General features: G+C 41.2%; 1 protein-coding gene across 5 annotated transcripts in view; it reads left to right on the top strand.

The window, feature by feature from the left end:
* CTCF (CCCTC-binding factor) overlaps positions 1-13,613 on the top strand; it is a 31,949-nt gene extending 18,336 nt beyond the window's left edge. For 3 of the 5 annotated variants that reach the window (XM_087827544.1, XM_016220316.2, XM_016220315.2), the window contains 7 exons: positions 1,933-2,053; positions 2,582-2,731; positions 6,164-6,324; positions 6,845-7,027; positions 7,712-7,847; positions 11,459-11,620; positions 12,124-13,613. In XM_087827544.1, the coding sequence (XP_087683670.1) occupies positions 1,933-2,053; positions 2,582-2,731; positions 6,164-6,324; positions 6,845-7,027; positions 7,712-7,847; positions 11,459-11,620; positions 12,124-12,308 (1,098 nt within the window). In that variant the 3' untranslated portion in view covers positions 12,309-13,613. Of the gene's footprint in view, positions 1-1,932; positions 2,054-2,581; positions 2,732-6,163; positions 6,325-6,844; positions 7,028-7,711; positions 7,848-8,181; positions 8,918-11,458; positions 11,621-12,123 lie in introns of those variants that run through there. The other 2 variants (XM_016220317.2, XM_016220318.2) reach the window with 2 other exon arrangements.
* Positions 13,614-15,779: the final 2,166 nt, after the last annotated feature.

The following is a 15,779-nucleotide window of genomic DNA, read 5'->3' as shown; positions in this document are numbered from 1 at the left end:
GATCGCTAAATAGAATATATCTAAAGTGCAAGGATACAATTCAGCATTAGGAATTTATTGGTGTGTACGACATTGAGAGATTAAAGAAAGACCATGTGATCATTTCTATAGATTATTGAAAAACTAAAATTCAGTACTCAATTACTGTCTAGTAGAAGAAAACATCTATAAGGAGTATATACCAGAAACCTACAGTAAACCCATCCTACTTAACTCTGAAACATTGGAAGCATTCCCATTAAAATTTGGAACAAGACATCCATCTTACTGTTATTTCAACATTGGATTGGAAATCCTAGCTAATAGAATAAGAAATTCATGATAAATGGAAAAAACAAAACTGTTGTTTCTTTCAGACATATTTGCTTACATAGAAGATTCAATCCCTGGCCAGGTATCTCAGTTGGTTAGAGCATTATCCCAGTATACTATGGTTGTGGGTTCGATCCCTGGTCAGAGCACACACAAGAATCAACCATTGAATAGATAAGTGGAACAACAAAAATTGATGTTTCTCTCTTCCTTTGTCTCTCTCAAATCAGTAAAAATTTTTTAAAAGAAAATTCAAGAGTATTAGTTAAAAAACTTAAGAGTAATAAGTGTTCATTTGGGTGGCCAGATACAAGATAAAGACACAGAAGTCAGTGACTTACCTTATACTATCAATAGTAGGAAACAGGTTGAAATTCTAGCAGCAATAAAATGATTTAGAGAGAAACTGAACAACAGGAAACATCTAATACTGATGTGAAGAAAACTTACTTTTTCTGAAGGACATTAATAAACGAAGAGACACCACAAGTTGATTCTAAATTTCAAGTGGAAGAGTAAATGTGAATAACCAAAATTTCAAAAAAGAATAGGGATTGTGCTATTGGATGTTGTAAAACCATATAGTAAATGAAGACGGTGTGATATTGGAGCAAAAATAAACAAGTAGCTTATTGGGACAGAATAGAGTCTTGCACATATAGGAGTTTAATGTGTGATGAGGCAAATCGGTAAGAATTATTCAGTAATGCTGTTGGGACCATTGTGAAATCACTTGCAGTGTGTGAAGATTTGTGTAGCACTTATGAGTGCAAGGGACTAGTGAGTGTGTTCAAAGCAGTTCTTAGAATCGAGTTTGAAAGTCACCATTTTGTTGGAAAGGTACCCCTGGAAAATGAACTGTATAGTCAGTAGTGAGGAAGGTGCATGAGAGGCCCCTGAAGCCTGGCCTGCCTGGGAAGTACTGATGATGGGAAGAGAGGCTGAGGGGAATTAAAACATGTGCTTATTAATTTGGATTCAAAATTTGGAAGAAAATTGATCCATAAATAAGCACAAATTATTTTAAACTATTACAGAACATTTCAAACAGAAGCAGATAGAGCCCTGGCTATTGGCTCAGTGATTAGAGTATCAGCCCTGAGGACTGAAGGGTCAAGTCAAGGGCACATACCTTAGTTGTAGGCTCCATCCTGGCCCTAGTAGGGTGCCTGTGGGAGGCAACCAATCCATGTGCCTCTCAGACACATCAGTGTTTCTCCCCCGGCCCCCCACACACTCTGGAAAGCAATGGAAAAAATATCCACGGATGAGGATTCAGAAAAGAATTTGTTGTATGCTTTGTGGGAATAAAGGAAATTATTAATTAAAAAAAAAAAAAAAAGTAGATAGAATAGTATAATACACCCCCATGCCCCTGTCATCCAATTTAAAGTTCTTAAATGACCAATCTTGACTCATATGCCCCTGTCCATTTACCCTCTTCCCTTGGATTATGATACGGATTTGAGAAACAAAAATGAGGAAGAAATACTATCTTTTAGACTTTGTATTCTGAACTTCAGTGCCCAAAAGCTAAGCTTTTGTGCCTAACCCACAACACTCAACATTACAGTCTGTGTTAATTGAAGTGTAAGAGATTTGGTTGCTTTCATGTTTCAGGTCAGCAAATTAAAACGTCACATTCGCTCTCATACTGGAGAGCGTCCATTCCAGTGCAGCTTGTGCAGTTATGCCAGCAGAGACACATACAAGCTGAAAAGGCACATGAGAACTCATTCAGGTAAGACTTCTCCCCTCCTTGTTGTGTTAGTGAACACAACTGCTTTTCAGTGGGGTCCCATGGCACGCTCTGAACCACCATATGCCCCTGTTATTACTGAATGGAAGCTGGCATGAAAGTATATAATTGAGGAATGTTTTTTGGGCATATCTTCCAAATTTATTGTTCTGAATATACATTGAAGAATGGTAATTTTTTACTGTTAGAAAAGAAAAACCTACCTGTAGGTCCTCCTGTTATCCCATCTGCTCTCCCCTAAATATAAGCATTGCTGTGGGAACTACTTTCTAATATATATGACTCTGTGGCAGAGCTGGGCATAGCAAAGGTGGTGGCTGCAGTTTAGGGCTTGTTTGCCATATCTGAAGATAGGCACGAGCCAATCAGTGGGCCTGAGCCTTGACCTTCCTGAGTAAGACCTAAAGATTCTCTATGCCTTTGCATATATGCCACCTGAATTACCCCTCCAATTAAGTGATAGTATTTAGTCATTTCATCTAATTTATTCATTCTGTATTTCTTTTTAAGGGGAAAAACCTTATGAATGTTATATCTGTCACGCACGGTTTACCCAAAGTGGTACTATGAAGATGCACATTTTACAGAAGCACACAGAAAATGTGGCCAAATTTCACTGTCCCCACTGTGACACTGTCATAGCCCGAAAAAGTGATTTGGGTAAGTAAATGAATAACTAGTGGCAAATGAGAAAGAGTATTTTGAAGGATTTGTGAAAGTATAAGATCATAACTTCTTTATCTTATTTGTGTAAGTTTGTGTATGTGAATGGCCTGCCACTTCATAAAAGCCATTACTTAGCTGCTTTTTTCCCCCTGTCTTTCTCTTAACTACAGTCAGGCCACAAGATTCTTTCTTGAATATAGCTCATCTATAAATTAACGGGAGGTGTAATGAGAGGGAACAGTATATACCTTTACTTAGTAGCCAGAATGTTAAAATCCCTGAATAGGCAAGTGACATAGTATGAGTCAAACTAAGGTCAGTCCACTTCAGATTTTTCAAAAACAGTTATACTTTCTCTAGGTGATTGGACTGTTGGTAACTGATAACTACATTTCTTTGCAAAATTAAGCTAGAGTTTATATAGAGGCAGAGTTTAGCAGTAGAAATTTCAGTATGACATACTTTAAAGCTATGGTCACCTGTATTTCTCTGTTTATTTTTCTTATTAAAAAAAAAATACTACCCCAGTCTGTTCTCCGTCCTTGAAAATACTTGTTATAAACATTTTGACATTTAGATAAATTATTATAATATACAAATTGCCTATGAGTTGTCAAATAGTAGTAGTTTTTACTTTTTTTTACTCTTGATCTTCACAACAACTATATTAAGTCACAAGGCATGTGTTCTAGCTTTATAGGTGATGAACCTGAGGCTCAGACAGGTGTCTTGACCAAAAGCTACACAGTACAGCTTATGAGTAGCAAAACTGGACTTGAGTCCTCTTGAGTTGTTTTCTCACATTAAGGGGAATACACAAGTACCCAGGTCACATCAGGAACATAGATTTAAAAGTTACTGTCCTCTGATAAATGAAAGTATTACTGTTCTTACCATATAGAAACTAAAATCTAAACCAACAGTATCTTATGGCAATGTGTGTGAGCTGTTAGGCCACTGTCTGGATATTCAGGTTTATCTCCCAAAACCAATTTCAAAGAAATTTGTGTTTCCTCTTTAAAGCAGGCCTGATTTCACTCTAATATGCAGTAAATAAAATTCACCACCTTGTGACACAGGAAAGCATGAACTTTGGAGACAGACCTACTAGAGTCAAGATTCACTTCCAAATACTACTATGAGTCTCTTTTTCCCCCTCAGTTGATGTATAGGAATAATACCTACCTACAGGACTGTTATTACAAGTATTTAATAAGAACATATGAAAGAAAGTCTTTTACTGTTTGTTAGATCTCTATCAAAGGACCAGAAGGGGAAAGTTGAGGCCTAAAGATTATTTGAAATATATATGTGTTTATAAAAGGCCTTCATATCAGAAACATGGTGTAGTAAGTAAAAAGTGAGCCATCCGTTTCCTTACCTCATTTCCATTCCCCAGAGTTGGCCCTCTTGAAGTTTGATTATATTACCTTGATTAAATCAGATTGGTAGCACCATAAATTAATGATCCCAAGTGCAGCTGGGCTCTCATTGCTCCTGGACAGTCCAGCTATTTGTCCTTGTCAGGAGTGCTCCCATTCTCCTTGGTAAGTTTGTTCATTGATTCGTTCCACAAATGTTTGGGTGCCTGCTATGTAGGAGGCACTGACAGTGAGGTAAATCACTCTTTCTTTAAACCTCTAATCTTCCCTTTTCTCTCTATCTCCCTGGTCTCAGTGAGTGACCTTTTTCTACTTAACAAGATAATGAGGGCAGCAGGTTGAAACTCCAATCAAACCTACCTGCATCTACATTCATCTTCTCTTTTCCCATCTTGTCTGTGGCCTGGCCCTTTGCATTTGCCTTGATCCCACTCTCCTGTCTTGTTGGCAGCCTTTAACACTGTCAGTATTGCCTCTATACCTTCATCTTCACGTTTTCACTCCTTGATCTTTCCCCTCAACTCTTAAGCATGCTTATGCCTCTTCTGTCTTTATTTATTTTTATTGATTTTAGAGAGAGGAGGGGAGAGAGAGTGAGGAACATCAATGTGAGGGAGAAGCATCAATCAGTTGCCTTCTGTATGTGCCCCAGCCAGACCAAACCCGCTGCCTTTCAGTGTCTAGGACAACGCTGCGACTGAGTCACTCCAGTCAGGGCTTCCTTTCCTGTCTTTAAAAAATGATTTCCCCTTTTAGGTTTAACTTTTATCTCCTTCCTAGCCAACCCTCATGAAAAGTTATATTTCTCACATCCTCTGTTCTGCAACTCCTAATTTCCCTCCCATCTGGCTTATACCCCATCACTCTGTAAGAGACTTGCTAAGATCACTAATAACCCCACATTGCAGGTTGTAGGGTACATTGCTCTTCCCATCTCCCTTGATTTCTTAACACTATTTTTTGTAGTGGACTGTGCCCTCTTCTTTTTGTTATTGTTTTATTTTGTTTGTTTTTCTTTTTTGCCCTCCTCCTTAAAACACTTTTTTCCCTTTTTTCCCCATTCCAACAGAATGGCACTACATTCTGTTGGCTTTTAGATTTCTTAAAACATTCTTTATTTTGCTTAGTGATTTCATCAGCTCCCATGGTCTCACTCAAATTCTAACAACTCCTAAATATATGTTCCTTTGAGTTAGGGTTATATAACCATCTGTACCTTGCCATCCCTATCCTTACTTTGATATTGTTGGCATTCCAAATTCAACATGTCCAAAACTGAATCTTTAAAACCCCCTTCTAGCTGGTTTGGCTCAGTGGTTAGAGTATCAGCCCACAGACTGAAGGATCTGAGGTTTAATTTCAGTCAAGGGCATGTACCTCGGTTTCAGGCTCAATCCCGGCCCCTGTCGGGGCACGTGGAGGAGGCAGCCAATCGATGCGTCTCTCTCACATTCATGTTTATCTCTGTCTCCCTCTCTTTCTCCCTTCCACTCTCTCTGAAAAGCAATGGAAAAAATAACCCCAGGTGAGGATTAAAAAATAAATAAAATAAAAACTACATTATTAAGAGAAAATTGTTTAAAAGATAAATAAAACCCCCTTGACCACCTCTCTTCCCAAAAACAAATACAGCTTGGGCTTTAGCCTTCTTCCACTGTTTCGTATCTCAGTAAATCGCCCCACCATCTACTTGGTTTTCTAAGCCAGAAACCAGGCTATTATCCCTGACACCTACTTTCCTCATCTGCACTCTGTACTCAGTCACTAAATCCTGCTGATTCAACTTCCTAGATTTCTCATCAGTTCTCATCCTTCCTTCGATATCCATTGCCTTCACCCTTGTCTAAGCCACCATCTTCTCACCTGTCCTGTTTCAGCATTTTAACTGGTCTCCCCAAATCTGTAGTTATTCCTCCTTTTAATTCATTTTCTGTATAGCAATCAGAGTAATTATTTTAAGAATCAGAAAGAAATTATTATTAACTTGTTGAAATGTTTGTTAGTGTTTTCACAAGTTAGACTGGACTTTATATTTTTCTTTCAGGTGTCCACTTGCGAAAGCAGCATTCCTATATTGAGCAAGGCAAGAAATGTCGATACTGCGATGCTGTGTTTCATGAGCGCTATGCCCTCATCCAGCATCAGAAGTCACACAAGAACGAGAAGCGCTTTAAGTGTGACCAGTGTGATTACGCTTGCAGACAGGTAGAGACTCATAGTTAGAAAGCAGTCGATGCCTCATGGGTGTCAGGTTTCATCAGAGGGTTCTTGCAAACCTTTTATGGTGGCTGTTTTTAAGGATAATATTTTCAAACTATGATTTATGGAGGAATATCATCAAAGGTCTTGTTGATTGTATCTCAGTCTCCAGCTGATGTTTTATTTAGTCACAGCTTTCCCACTCCACCCCCACCTCAGGCAGACTACTGACTTCTTTCTTGGAACTGTGGGGATTAAGTTCAGGACTTGAAAGAAGGGAAGAATCTGCTCCTGGAACCTGATGCTTAGGAATGATCTAGAGAATCAACCCAGCAGGAGTGAGCATATCTGCCTGGGATTTGTAGAAGCAGTTTTGCACTCCAGTAAAAATCAGTTTATCTTCTCAACAAGCCTAGATCCTTGGGAGAGAAAAGCCTGTCAGCCACATGCACACAGGTGGTAGCTGGAGTAGCAGCCCTATGACAGACAGGCTCTGAAGCCTCTCCCTCCACCCCCTGTCTTTCAGGAGAGGCACATGATCATGCACAAGCGCACACACACCGGGGAGAAGCCTTATGCCTGCAGCCACTGCGACAAAACCTTCCGCCAGAAACAGCTCCTCGACATGCACTTCAAACGCTATCATGACCCCAACTTTGTCCCTGCAGCCTTTGTCTGTTCTAAGTGTGGAAAAACATTCACACGCCGGGTAAGAGTCAGAGCTTTACATCCATTATGGTTCTTTTTTTTTTAATTGAATTTATTGGGGTGACATTGGTTAATAAAATTATATAGGTTTCAGGTTTACAATTCTATAATACATCATCTGTATATTGTATTGTGTGCTCACCACCCCAAGTCAGATTATAATGGTTGTTAATCTCCTGTCCTTGGTCTTCCACTGCACAGCAGAGCAGTTCTTCCCACTGAGGTAATAGACATAGAGATGTTCTATCCTTTGGAAAAGGCTAGCCATCCCCACTTCATAGTGTTGTATCCATGTGTGAACCCTTCTTCTGGTGGGAAACTCCCTGATACGTGTGTCCTGGTTCTTCCTTTGGGACCATGTTAGTCAGGTCTGCACAGGACAGGGAGCTGGTCTGATCCTCCCCTGCTCCTTTGGCCTGCAGGCTGCTGAGCCCTCCACTCAGGGGACCCAGCCTCATCTTCTGAGGGACTCTTTTGTCTCTCCCTCCTTTCTCTCTCCCTCTCTTTCCCCTCCAAATGGAGATCATTTCCCCTGAATGAGGAGAGCATGTTTAGGACATGCTTTGGCAGACATTCAGACTTAATATAGATACTCCACTTTTTATTTTATTAAATTTAAGGAGAACTTCCAATGCTCATCTTTACTTTTTTAGTAATGTGAAAGAGGGTTTGTTCCTTCTGTTAGAATACCATGGCAAGACATGCTGATAATTGTGCCGGTCCAGATGGTGTAGAAGGAGAAAATGGAGGAGAAACTAAGAAAAGTAAACGTGGAAGAAAAAGAAAGATGCGCTCTAAAAAAGAAGACTCCTCTGACAGTGGTAAGTGGCTTGTTTCTTGATTTAGTTGCACGTGGCAGATTTTGGTACCCAGTTGTGTATAGATATGCTGGGATATAGAAGTAGGCCAGTGCTTCCTCTAAACCTTTGATCTTCCTAATGTGTGTATATATTTACAACAGCAGTTAGTTTGTCCCTGGGGCAATTTTTTTTTCCTTTTTTTTTCATGGCATTCTAGAAATTGCTTAATAATACCTTTTATGTTATGTTCATTTAAAGCCAAAGCAAAATTAATATTTTGACTCAGTGTACTCAGATTAGTGATATTTTGAGGCCAGCAGAGTTTCTTTTCTATGTTCATAACTTTTACATTTAGGAAGCTGGTCTAGATTTGAGCAATGAATCTAATGGACATGAAGAAGGTTGCTTAAGCATCTTGACCAACTTCTGGTTTGACTGCCTCTGTCAACCTAGCCTTGAGATGTGTTGATCAAATTCATGAAGGTCAGCCTTTCTCTTCCTTCCTAAATCTCTCCATTTATGTTTTAAAACTTTGCCTATTTTCCTACCATTGATGCTCTTTGGGATGTTTTTGCCTTTCTAGTCATGAAATCCAGGCAGAAGGTTTGCTTTGAGGTGTTAGACTCAGGAAGAGGGAGGGAGAACAGGAGTGTTGGTAATGTAGGAGTCACATTGGAGGATCCAGATTTGTTCGAAAACGTTAGTTAGGTTCTATAATGTGGGTACTTGGGCTACTGGCACCCCATTGAGAAGGCACATCTGTGACTACAGATTTAAGCTTTTTATGGAAAAGAATGTAGAGGGGTTTTGTTTTGGAGAGTGTACTTCCCCAGAAACACCATCAACTGGAGAGCTTACAGATGGTGCCTAATGTATCTGTAAGGATTCCTCATTTTGTCTTCTATGTTACTTGTTAGTAGAAGTAGGAAGGGAAGGAAGTTTTTAAAAATTGAATATATTAAAGAACTTCAGTCACTTTATTGATTTTATTGTAAAACTTGCTCATGAAAGCGCTATGTTTTCTGCATGTAGATCTGTAAGACAGTCCCTTTTATTTTTGTTTATTTTAGGAAAACCTTCACTTTTCTATTCAGAACTTTAGCTTTTTCTGGGAGAATATTTATCCAGTAAGCATAAGAGTAATTTATTTTTGCTGCCTTTTTTGGTGCAAAGTGTATTTTAAGTAGTGTCTTCTTCAGTCTTTAAGTTTTAAGTGACTACCTCCTTTAAAATGTCAGTGTGCCCTCCAGCATGGCTCAGCAGTTGAGCATCAACCTATGATCCAGGAGATCATGGTTCGATTCCCAGTCAGGGCACATGCCCCGGTTTTGGGCTCAATCCCTAGTAGGGGGCAGCTGATCAATGACTCTCTCATCATTGATGTTTCTATCTCTCTCTCCCTCTCCCTTCTTCTCTCTGAAATCAATAAAGGTATATTAAAAAAAAAAAAAAAAAGTATCTTTGTGGGACTTCATTGTTTGGCTAAGAAAATGTGTGGACTGTCAGGAGGTCCCAAACAATTTCAAAAGGCCCCAGATATCACCAGAGACCCACAGATAATCTTGAGCTTGAGGGTCCCTGTAGTTGCTGTTAGTTGCGGAGCTTCATGCTGCCGCAGATGTTGTCCCTTCTTCACCATGGTACTGCACTGTTCATTTCTGCGGGTTCGTCCCTAATTGTACTCCATCAGAAGCATCTTTTAGCTGAGAATTTGTAATATGTTTCTACAGTTCCTTCTTTTGTCACTGCTAATTTGTAGAGCACAATTTGGTTCTGGGTCTCATACCTAGTACTTGTCAATCCCCACCCCTCAGTCTGGGTTTTTTATCCCACTGCTTACAAAGGCCAAGCAGTCACATTCATCCCTTCCCAGGAGTTCTGCCTCTTGGCCATCTGCAGAGATTTTACAGTAGGGTCTACTGCTATTTTTCAAGGCTTTTTGCCAAAATTTCTCCAAGCCAAAAAGCCTTTGACCCTATTAACCTTTTTTGTGTCGCCACCCCCCCAATTCTGACTAAATTTATTTTCTAGGCATTGGGCCAACTTAGGCAATAAGGGTTGTGAATATGTTCAACGGGGAAGTTCTTGACACATTGCCACATACAAGTGTTTCCCCCACATTTCACGATTTCGTTCACTTGATAAATAAGCCATTTTGTCCTGAAAATCAGGCATTTACGCACAGATTTCTAAATTTAAATATTTGGTTCCAGAGAAAGAGAATGTGCTTTTAACCTGTGCTTCTTGGAGGAAAGTAAGCAGGGTATGTTTGTTTGCCAAGGCAGTGAGGAATGGGTAACGAGCTCTGTGGCTGCCTACAGGGGTGGGCAGCAGAACAGCCAGCCCCAAAGTGAGGTTAGAGGTTTGATTTCTACCTGCTGTGGCTTAGCCATGCCTTACAAATCACTTAGCTTCTGCCCTGCCAGCCTGGCTCAGCAGTTGAGCATCAACCTATGATCCAGGAGATCCCGGTTCAGTTCCCAATCAGGGCATATGCCCAGGTTCGGGGCTTAGTCCCCAGTAGGGAGCATGTAGGAGGCAGCTGATCAATGATACTCACTGACGTTTCTCTCTCTTTCCCCTTCCCCTCCTCTCTCTGAAATTAATAAAGATATATATATGTTTTAAATCACTTAGCTTCTCACTTTTCCTATAAAATGAGGTTAACACCTCTTATTAAATAAAGTAATGAAGCCTAAATGGAATAATGGAGACATTTTAAATTGTGGTGTACAGTATCAATACAGCTGTGTCTGTGTAGTAGAGTGTAAGTTACAGAACATGATCATGTGTTATCTCAACCCTTCCGATCCTCAAATCACTAGTAAGTTGTTTGGGAGCTTTAGAAATTACACAAGGAGACTGAAGGTCCAGTGTGGTCATTGTCTTGGGTTTCATACCTAGTAAGAGATCCAGGGCTCAAAGCCATATTATCAGGCTCTTCATCAATATTCTTGCTACAATAGTTCCCTCTCTTTTTATGTGATTATGGCATTAGGGACAAAGTAAGGAAGTTAAGAAGGACCCTTTGGGCCTGGTTCTTTATATTAAGCTGGGAATTAAATTAAGTCCAAAAACTTGGCCTTAAAAAAAACCCTCAGTAGTAGTCCTAAGAGAACTCTTGCTGCTTATCCTGGTAAACAGGCCCTCACAATGCAGCAAGAGCTCCTGTCTTGCTCTCACACACACACACACACTTTACCCACTCAGACGAGCAGGACCACATCTTCAAGGGTCCATCTCAGGCTTAATGTCCTGCTTTATCCTTGTATAGTAGGTAGAGGGAATTTTTGTTTTATTTTCAATTTAAACACTACTTGTGGTTTTGTTATGTGACTGGCATAAGGTGGAGTTGCCTCTAAGAATTTGAAACTCAATATTCTGATGTCTCAAGCTAAAGAAAAAATATCCAGTCCATGTAAAATACGGTTAACAGTAGTCAAGTTCATTTGCTTATTAGTTCTGCCACAATACCAGTTTGCTTTGTTATGGCTGATAGAAAAATTATAGCAAAAGCATTTTTAAAATGGGCTTTTAACAATGAAAATAAATACATAACTAAACTTCACAGAATATGTGATTATTTGTTATTTTTTTCTTCCACCACCTGTTCTCCCTGATTTCATGAGAAGAAAATGCTGAGCCAGACCTGGATGACAATGAGGACGAAGAGGAGCCTGCCGTGGAAATTGAACCTGAGCCAGAGCCTCAGCCTGTGACCCCAGCCCCACCACCCGCCAAGAAGCGGAGAGGACGCCCCCCCGGCAGAACCAACCAACCCAAACAGACCCAGCGTAAGTTACTTGTCTCAGCTCAGTTACTGGCTGGCACCTTCTCCCAGCACGGGGAAGTCAGGCAGGTCCTTGTTCTGGGGAAGATGGGAACTAAGCCATGAGAAGTTAGGGTGGTGCCAGGAATAAACTCAGGAAGCAGTTTTTTTAGTCTTTACTGGGGAACATCTGAGGCCTGTTACCTTTCAGGGAATAAAAGTTTAGCATAGAAGGGTAGTTATGTTCTACAAGATGGGTACTATTAATGTGGGAGGTTTTACAAAATAACCAAAGTCACAGTTAGCTAGCAGAATTGATGTGGTAATGAATGGAAAAGAGCCAAACTTTAAAGGATGGAGAGAGAAAACAATTTCTGTGCTGAGGTGGTTCCTCCTCTTAAGAAATCCAGGCCTGTGGATTTAGTTGCTAGCCTTCTGATACCTGTTTAGTGTCAAGTATGGAAGGACCTTTGCAATCTTTGGGGGCTTTAATGGAGCATTTGTTTTGTTCGTGCCCTTTTTTGCCAGCAACAGCTATCATTCAGGTTGAAGATCAGAATACAGGTGCAATTGAGAACATTATAGTTGAAGTAAAAAAAGAGCCAGAAGCAGAGCCCGCGGAGGGGGAGGAAGAGGAGGCCCAGCCAGCTGCCACAGACGCCCCCAATGGAGACCTCACCCCCGAGATGATCCTCAGCATGATGGACCGGTGATGGCAGGGCCTTGCCATTGCCAGGACTGCTCTGGGCTGTGTTTAAACGGCCTGCATCTTAATTTTTCTCCCTTTTTTCTTCTTTTGCTTTGGGAAAAGCACCATTTTACCAAACATACTGAAAACTAAAACTTCAAGGATGATGTTAGAAAAATGTGATTTAACTAGAACTTGCCGTTTGATGTTAGCAAATCATGGAATGTTCTGAGTCCCTGAGGGTTTACCGTGAAGTGCTGAGGACAGTGTTGACGCCTAACTGGTTTTCTTAGCTGGAAACGGAGACATTGGACCCTCTCTCTTGCTATGGTAACCACTTCAGAATGGCCACCGGGTTTCCCAGAGTTCTATGGTCTTCTTCCCAGGAGAGTTTTTAATTGTAAATGCAGACTTGGGAAGGATTTAAACTTTTAAACTGGTTTTTGCTTTTGCTTTTTCCCTGACTCCCTTTGCTTGGAGTCGGCTGCACACCAATAATATGGCATGCTACGATCGGTTTTTGTCCCGAAGGCTTTGCCTCTTTCTTGGCAAAGTTTCTGGTATGGTCAAGCTTGTAAATAACTTTTTTTACATTTTAATCTTTTCCATTAATTAAGAGGTTGAAAAGAAGTGCAGTGTAAGAAAACCCAGCATTTTAATTACTTGCAAATTAAGTTACCACAGACTGTAGTGTGTAAATGTTGACAAGGAATCGGATCGCAATCATGTAGCAGAATGGCACCCAGACTGCTGCCTGCTAGAAACCGACACCCATGTGGAAGATCGTGATTTCCAGTCCATGGAGCCAGCATTTGAACCTTGTACAATTAACTTCCAGTTATGATTTCCCATCCACATTTTCTTTGCTCTGTTTGTAGCTGAATTTTGTGTTTTATAAATCCTCTGTTAACGCCGAAGGGTGATTATGAGTGGGTTACAGCAGCCCTTAAAAGCTGGGCCAGAAAATTTCACTAGGTCAGTAATTTAAACTTTGGATCTTCAAAAAAAAAAATAATGTGAAGCAAAACCAATTCAAAAATGATTCTTGCACATGAACTGTCATGTTTAAAATGTGTTTTTTAGAGAGCCTCAGTCTTGTTGATTTCAAACATTTTTTTTCTTCTGTGTATTGCTTTTAAGAGAGCCATCAGTTAGCTATCAGACTCTAGGTTGAAACATTTTGTACTTAGCTGTACTGTGTGATATTTTTCATTATTTTAGGACACCAACATGAGACCTGTAATAAAATATGTAATGGGGTTGAAAGCTGGGGAGGAGGATCTACTGCTGTACAGCTAATAAATCATAACGGATTAACAAGTGCTCCAAACCCTGTCTTGCGTGATTCCTGCCTAAGGAGAGGCCCAGGGGATCCACATGCATGGCCTCAGGTGGTACAGGCCTAAGGTACAGGCAGGCTGTTGGCCACTTCCTCTTTAGCAGATGGGAGATGATCTTGGCATATGGTGGGCTACTAAGTACATCCTGCTGCAAGTTTTAACTCCCTGAAAGTGTGTGTGTAAGTGGATGGACATCTGCCAGCGTCCATGATACACTTTAGAGAGTGGGTCCCCATTGCAGAGGGGTGGGCCACAGAGCTTAGAGTAGAAAGGGCTGATGGGAAGCTCTGTCCTCAAAAAGGGTTGTGATCAGTACCTCAAGTTCTGCCAAGTGCAGGGGATGGGAAAGAAGCTCCTAGACAGCACAGCTGCTTGTTAGCACCACGGGAAGCAGGATGCAAAGGGAGTTGTTAGGAAGTTTATGTGTTAGTGAAAGACATCTGCTGGCCATTTCTGGGCAGATTGCTTTGGTGAACCCATTTTAGGTGAAAGCTTCAGCCACTAATTTTAGGGGTTTTTAACCAGAATTCCAACTTAGTTTTCAGTGAGGGGTAACAAAGGACAAGATGTATGTAGCCTTTGGCTGGCTTGTGCTGTCCATGCAGTCAGGTCTCCAGGTAAACATATTATCTGGGGCCTCAAGATTAAACCAGGAGCATTCCGTCCATGGGCTAGCCACCCACAGAGACCAGAATTGTCTCACTGGACACACAGCTTTTGCCAATTGTTAGGTATTTATAATAGAAAATACCTACAAAATAGACATTTATCTTCAACAGAGCTTTTATTTCTCATTGTATAAACTCAAATGTTTGAAAGTTTAAATGCAGATTTGTTTTGGATAGAGGGAGGTGCTCACAAGAAAAGTGACATGCTCATGGGATTTAAGGCTGAAGAGGGACCTCCCCCCATTGCATAGCCCATAATAATCCTGTGTGGCCATTAAAAAAGCCTTCAGCAAAAGCCAGTTCTTAACTATTCACACCTGAGAACTTACGGGGAAGTTTCCTGGCCTGTCTGTAACCCTCTTCCCTACTGTTAAACCGTAGTAGGTACTGGAGTAAGAAATAGTCTCACCTAAGTGGTGTTGCCCGTCCACTGCTGCCCAGCTCAGCAAGCATTAAGCCCTCTTGCTTTTGATCTGGATCTTGTCTTTTAAAACCATCTGAGGGAGCCTTGTGGCAGCCCTGGGAGGTGCTGCCTGGCCTGTCCGCCTCGCCTGGTGCTACTGGAGCAGGCGGGGTTTATTCCACATTATGAGCTGTTAGCATTTCCTGAGCGCCCACGGGGTGTCATGCTGTTTGGAACACAGGCCGGCTTGAACAAGCTGAAGGCCTCTCCCCCTCGCACTGAGTCACTGTCACTGCTTGTTGGAGCTGAGTCCCATGTGTTTACTTGCTGTTTGTTTTGTCACTGGCTAGCTCAACACTCCTGTCCTGATCTTCAGGCTGATCCAGATTTCCTCCTTAGCCCCCTGCCTGCCCTCACAGCACTCACTGGACCATAGGGACTGATGCCACAAGCGTGGCTGCTGGCCTTAAGAGTCACTCTCCACCTGGGAACAGCTCAGGCCCTTTGGCAATCATTCACTCTTTTATTTCTCACCGTTATTCTAAACAGAAAAATCTCAGTGAGGTGGGTTTTTTGTGGTTCTGTTTTGGAGTCCTACGGTTGCCATGGTATACTTGGCAAATGTGAGTGTTCACTGAGTGCCAGGCACTGTTGTGAGCACGTCTCTTAATATTTAATCCTTAGAGCAACACTTTGAGGTAAGTTAATAGCTTCAGCTGCAACTGGAACTGGAAACCCAGAAAGGTTAAGTAACTTACTCAATGTCAAACAGCTGGTAAGAGGTGGAGTAAGGGTTTGAATTCAGGCAGTCTGCCTTCAGAATCTGCATTCTTGACCACTTAGCTATAGTGTGTGAGACCTATTAAGTTCTTATCCTAAAAGCAGTTTGTGGGTTCTTTTTTGAAAAAATACCTTTATTGATTTCAAAGAGAGGAAGGGAGAGGGAGAGAGATAGACATCAATGATGAGAGAGTTGTCATTGATCAGCTTCCTCCTGCACGCCCCGACTGGGGATCAAGCCCGCAATCCAGGCATGTGCCCTGACTGGGAATTGGACCACGATCTCCTGGTCCACGCCCCGCCGG

Source organism: Miniopterus natalensis, chromosome 18, assembly GCF_054644295.1.
Source record: "Miniopterus natalensis isolate mMinNat1 chromosome 18, mMinNat1.hap1, whole genome shotgun sequence".
Classification (NCBI taxonomy): domain Eukaryota; kingdom Metazoa; phylum Chordata; class Mammalia; order Chiroptera; family Miniopteridae; genus Miniopterus; species Miniopterus natalensis.
Note: the sequence above shows the minus strand (reverse complement) of the source record. Positions and strands in the feature narration are given on the sequence as shown.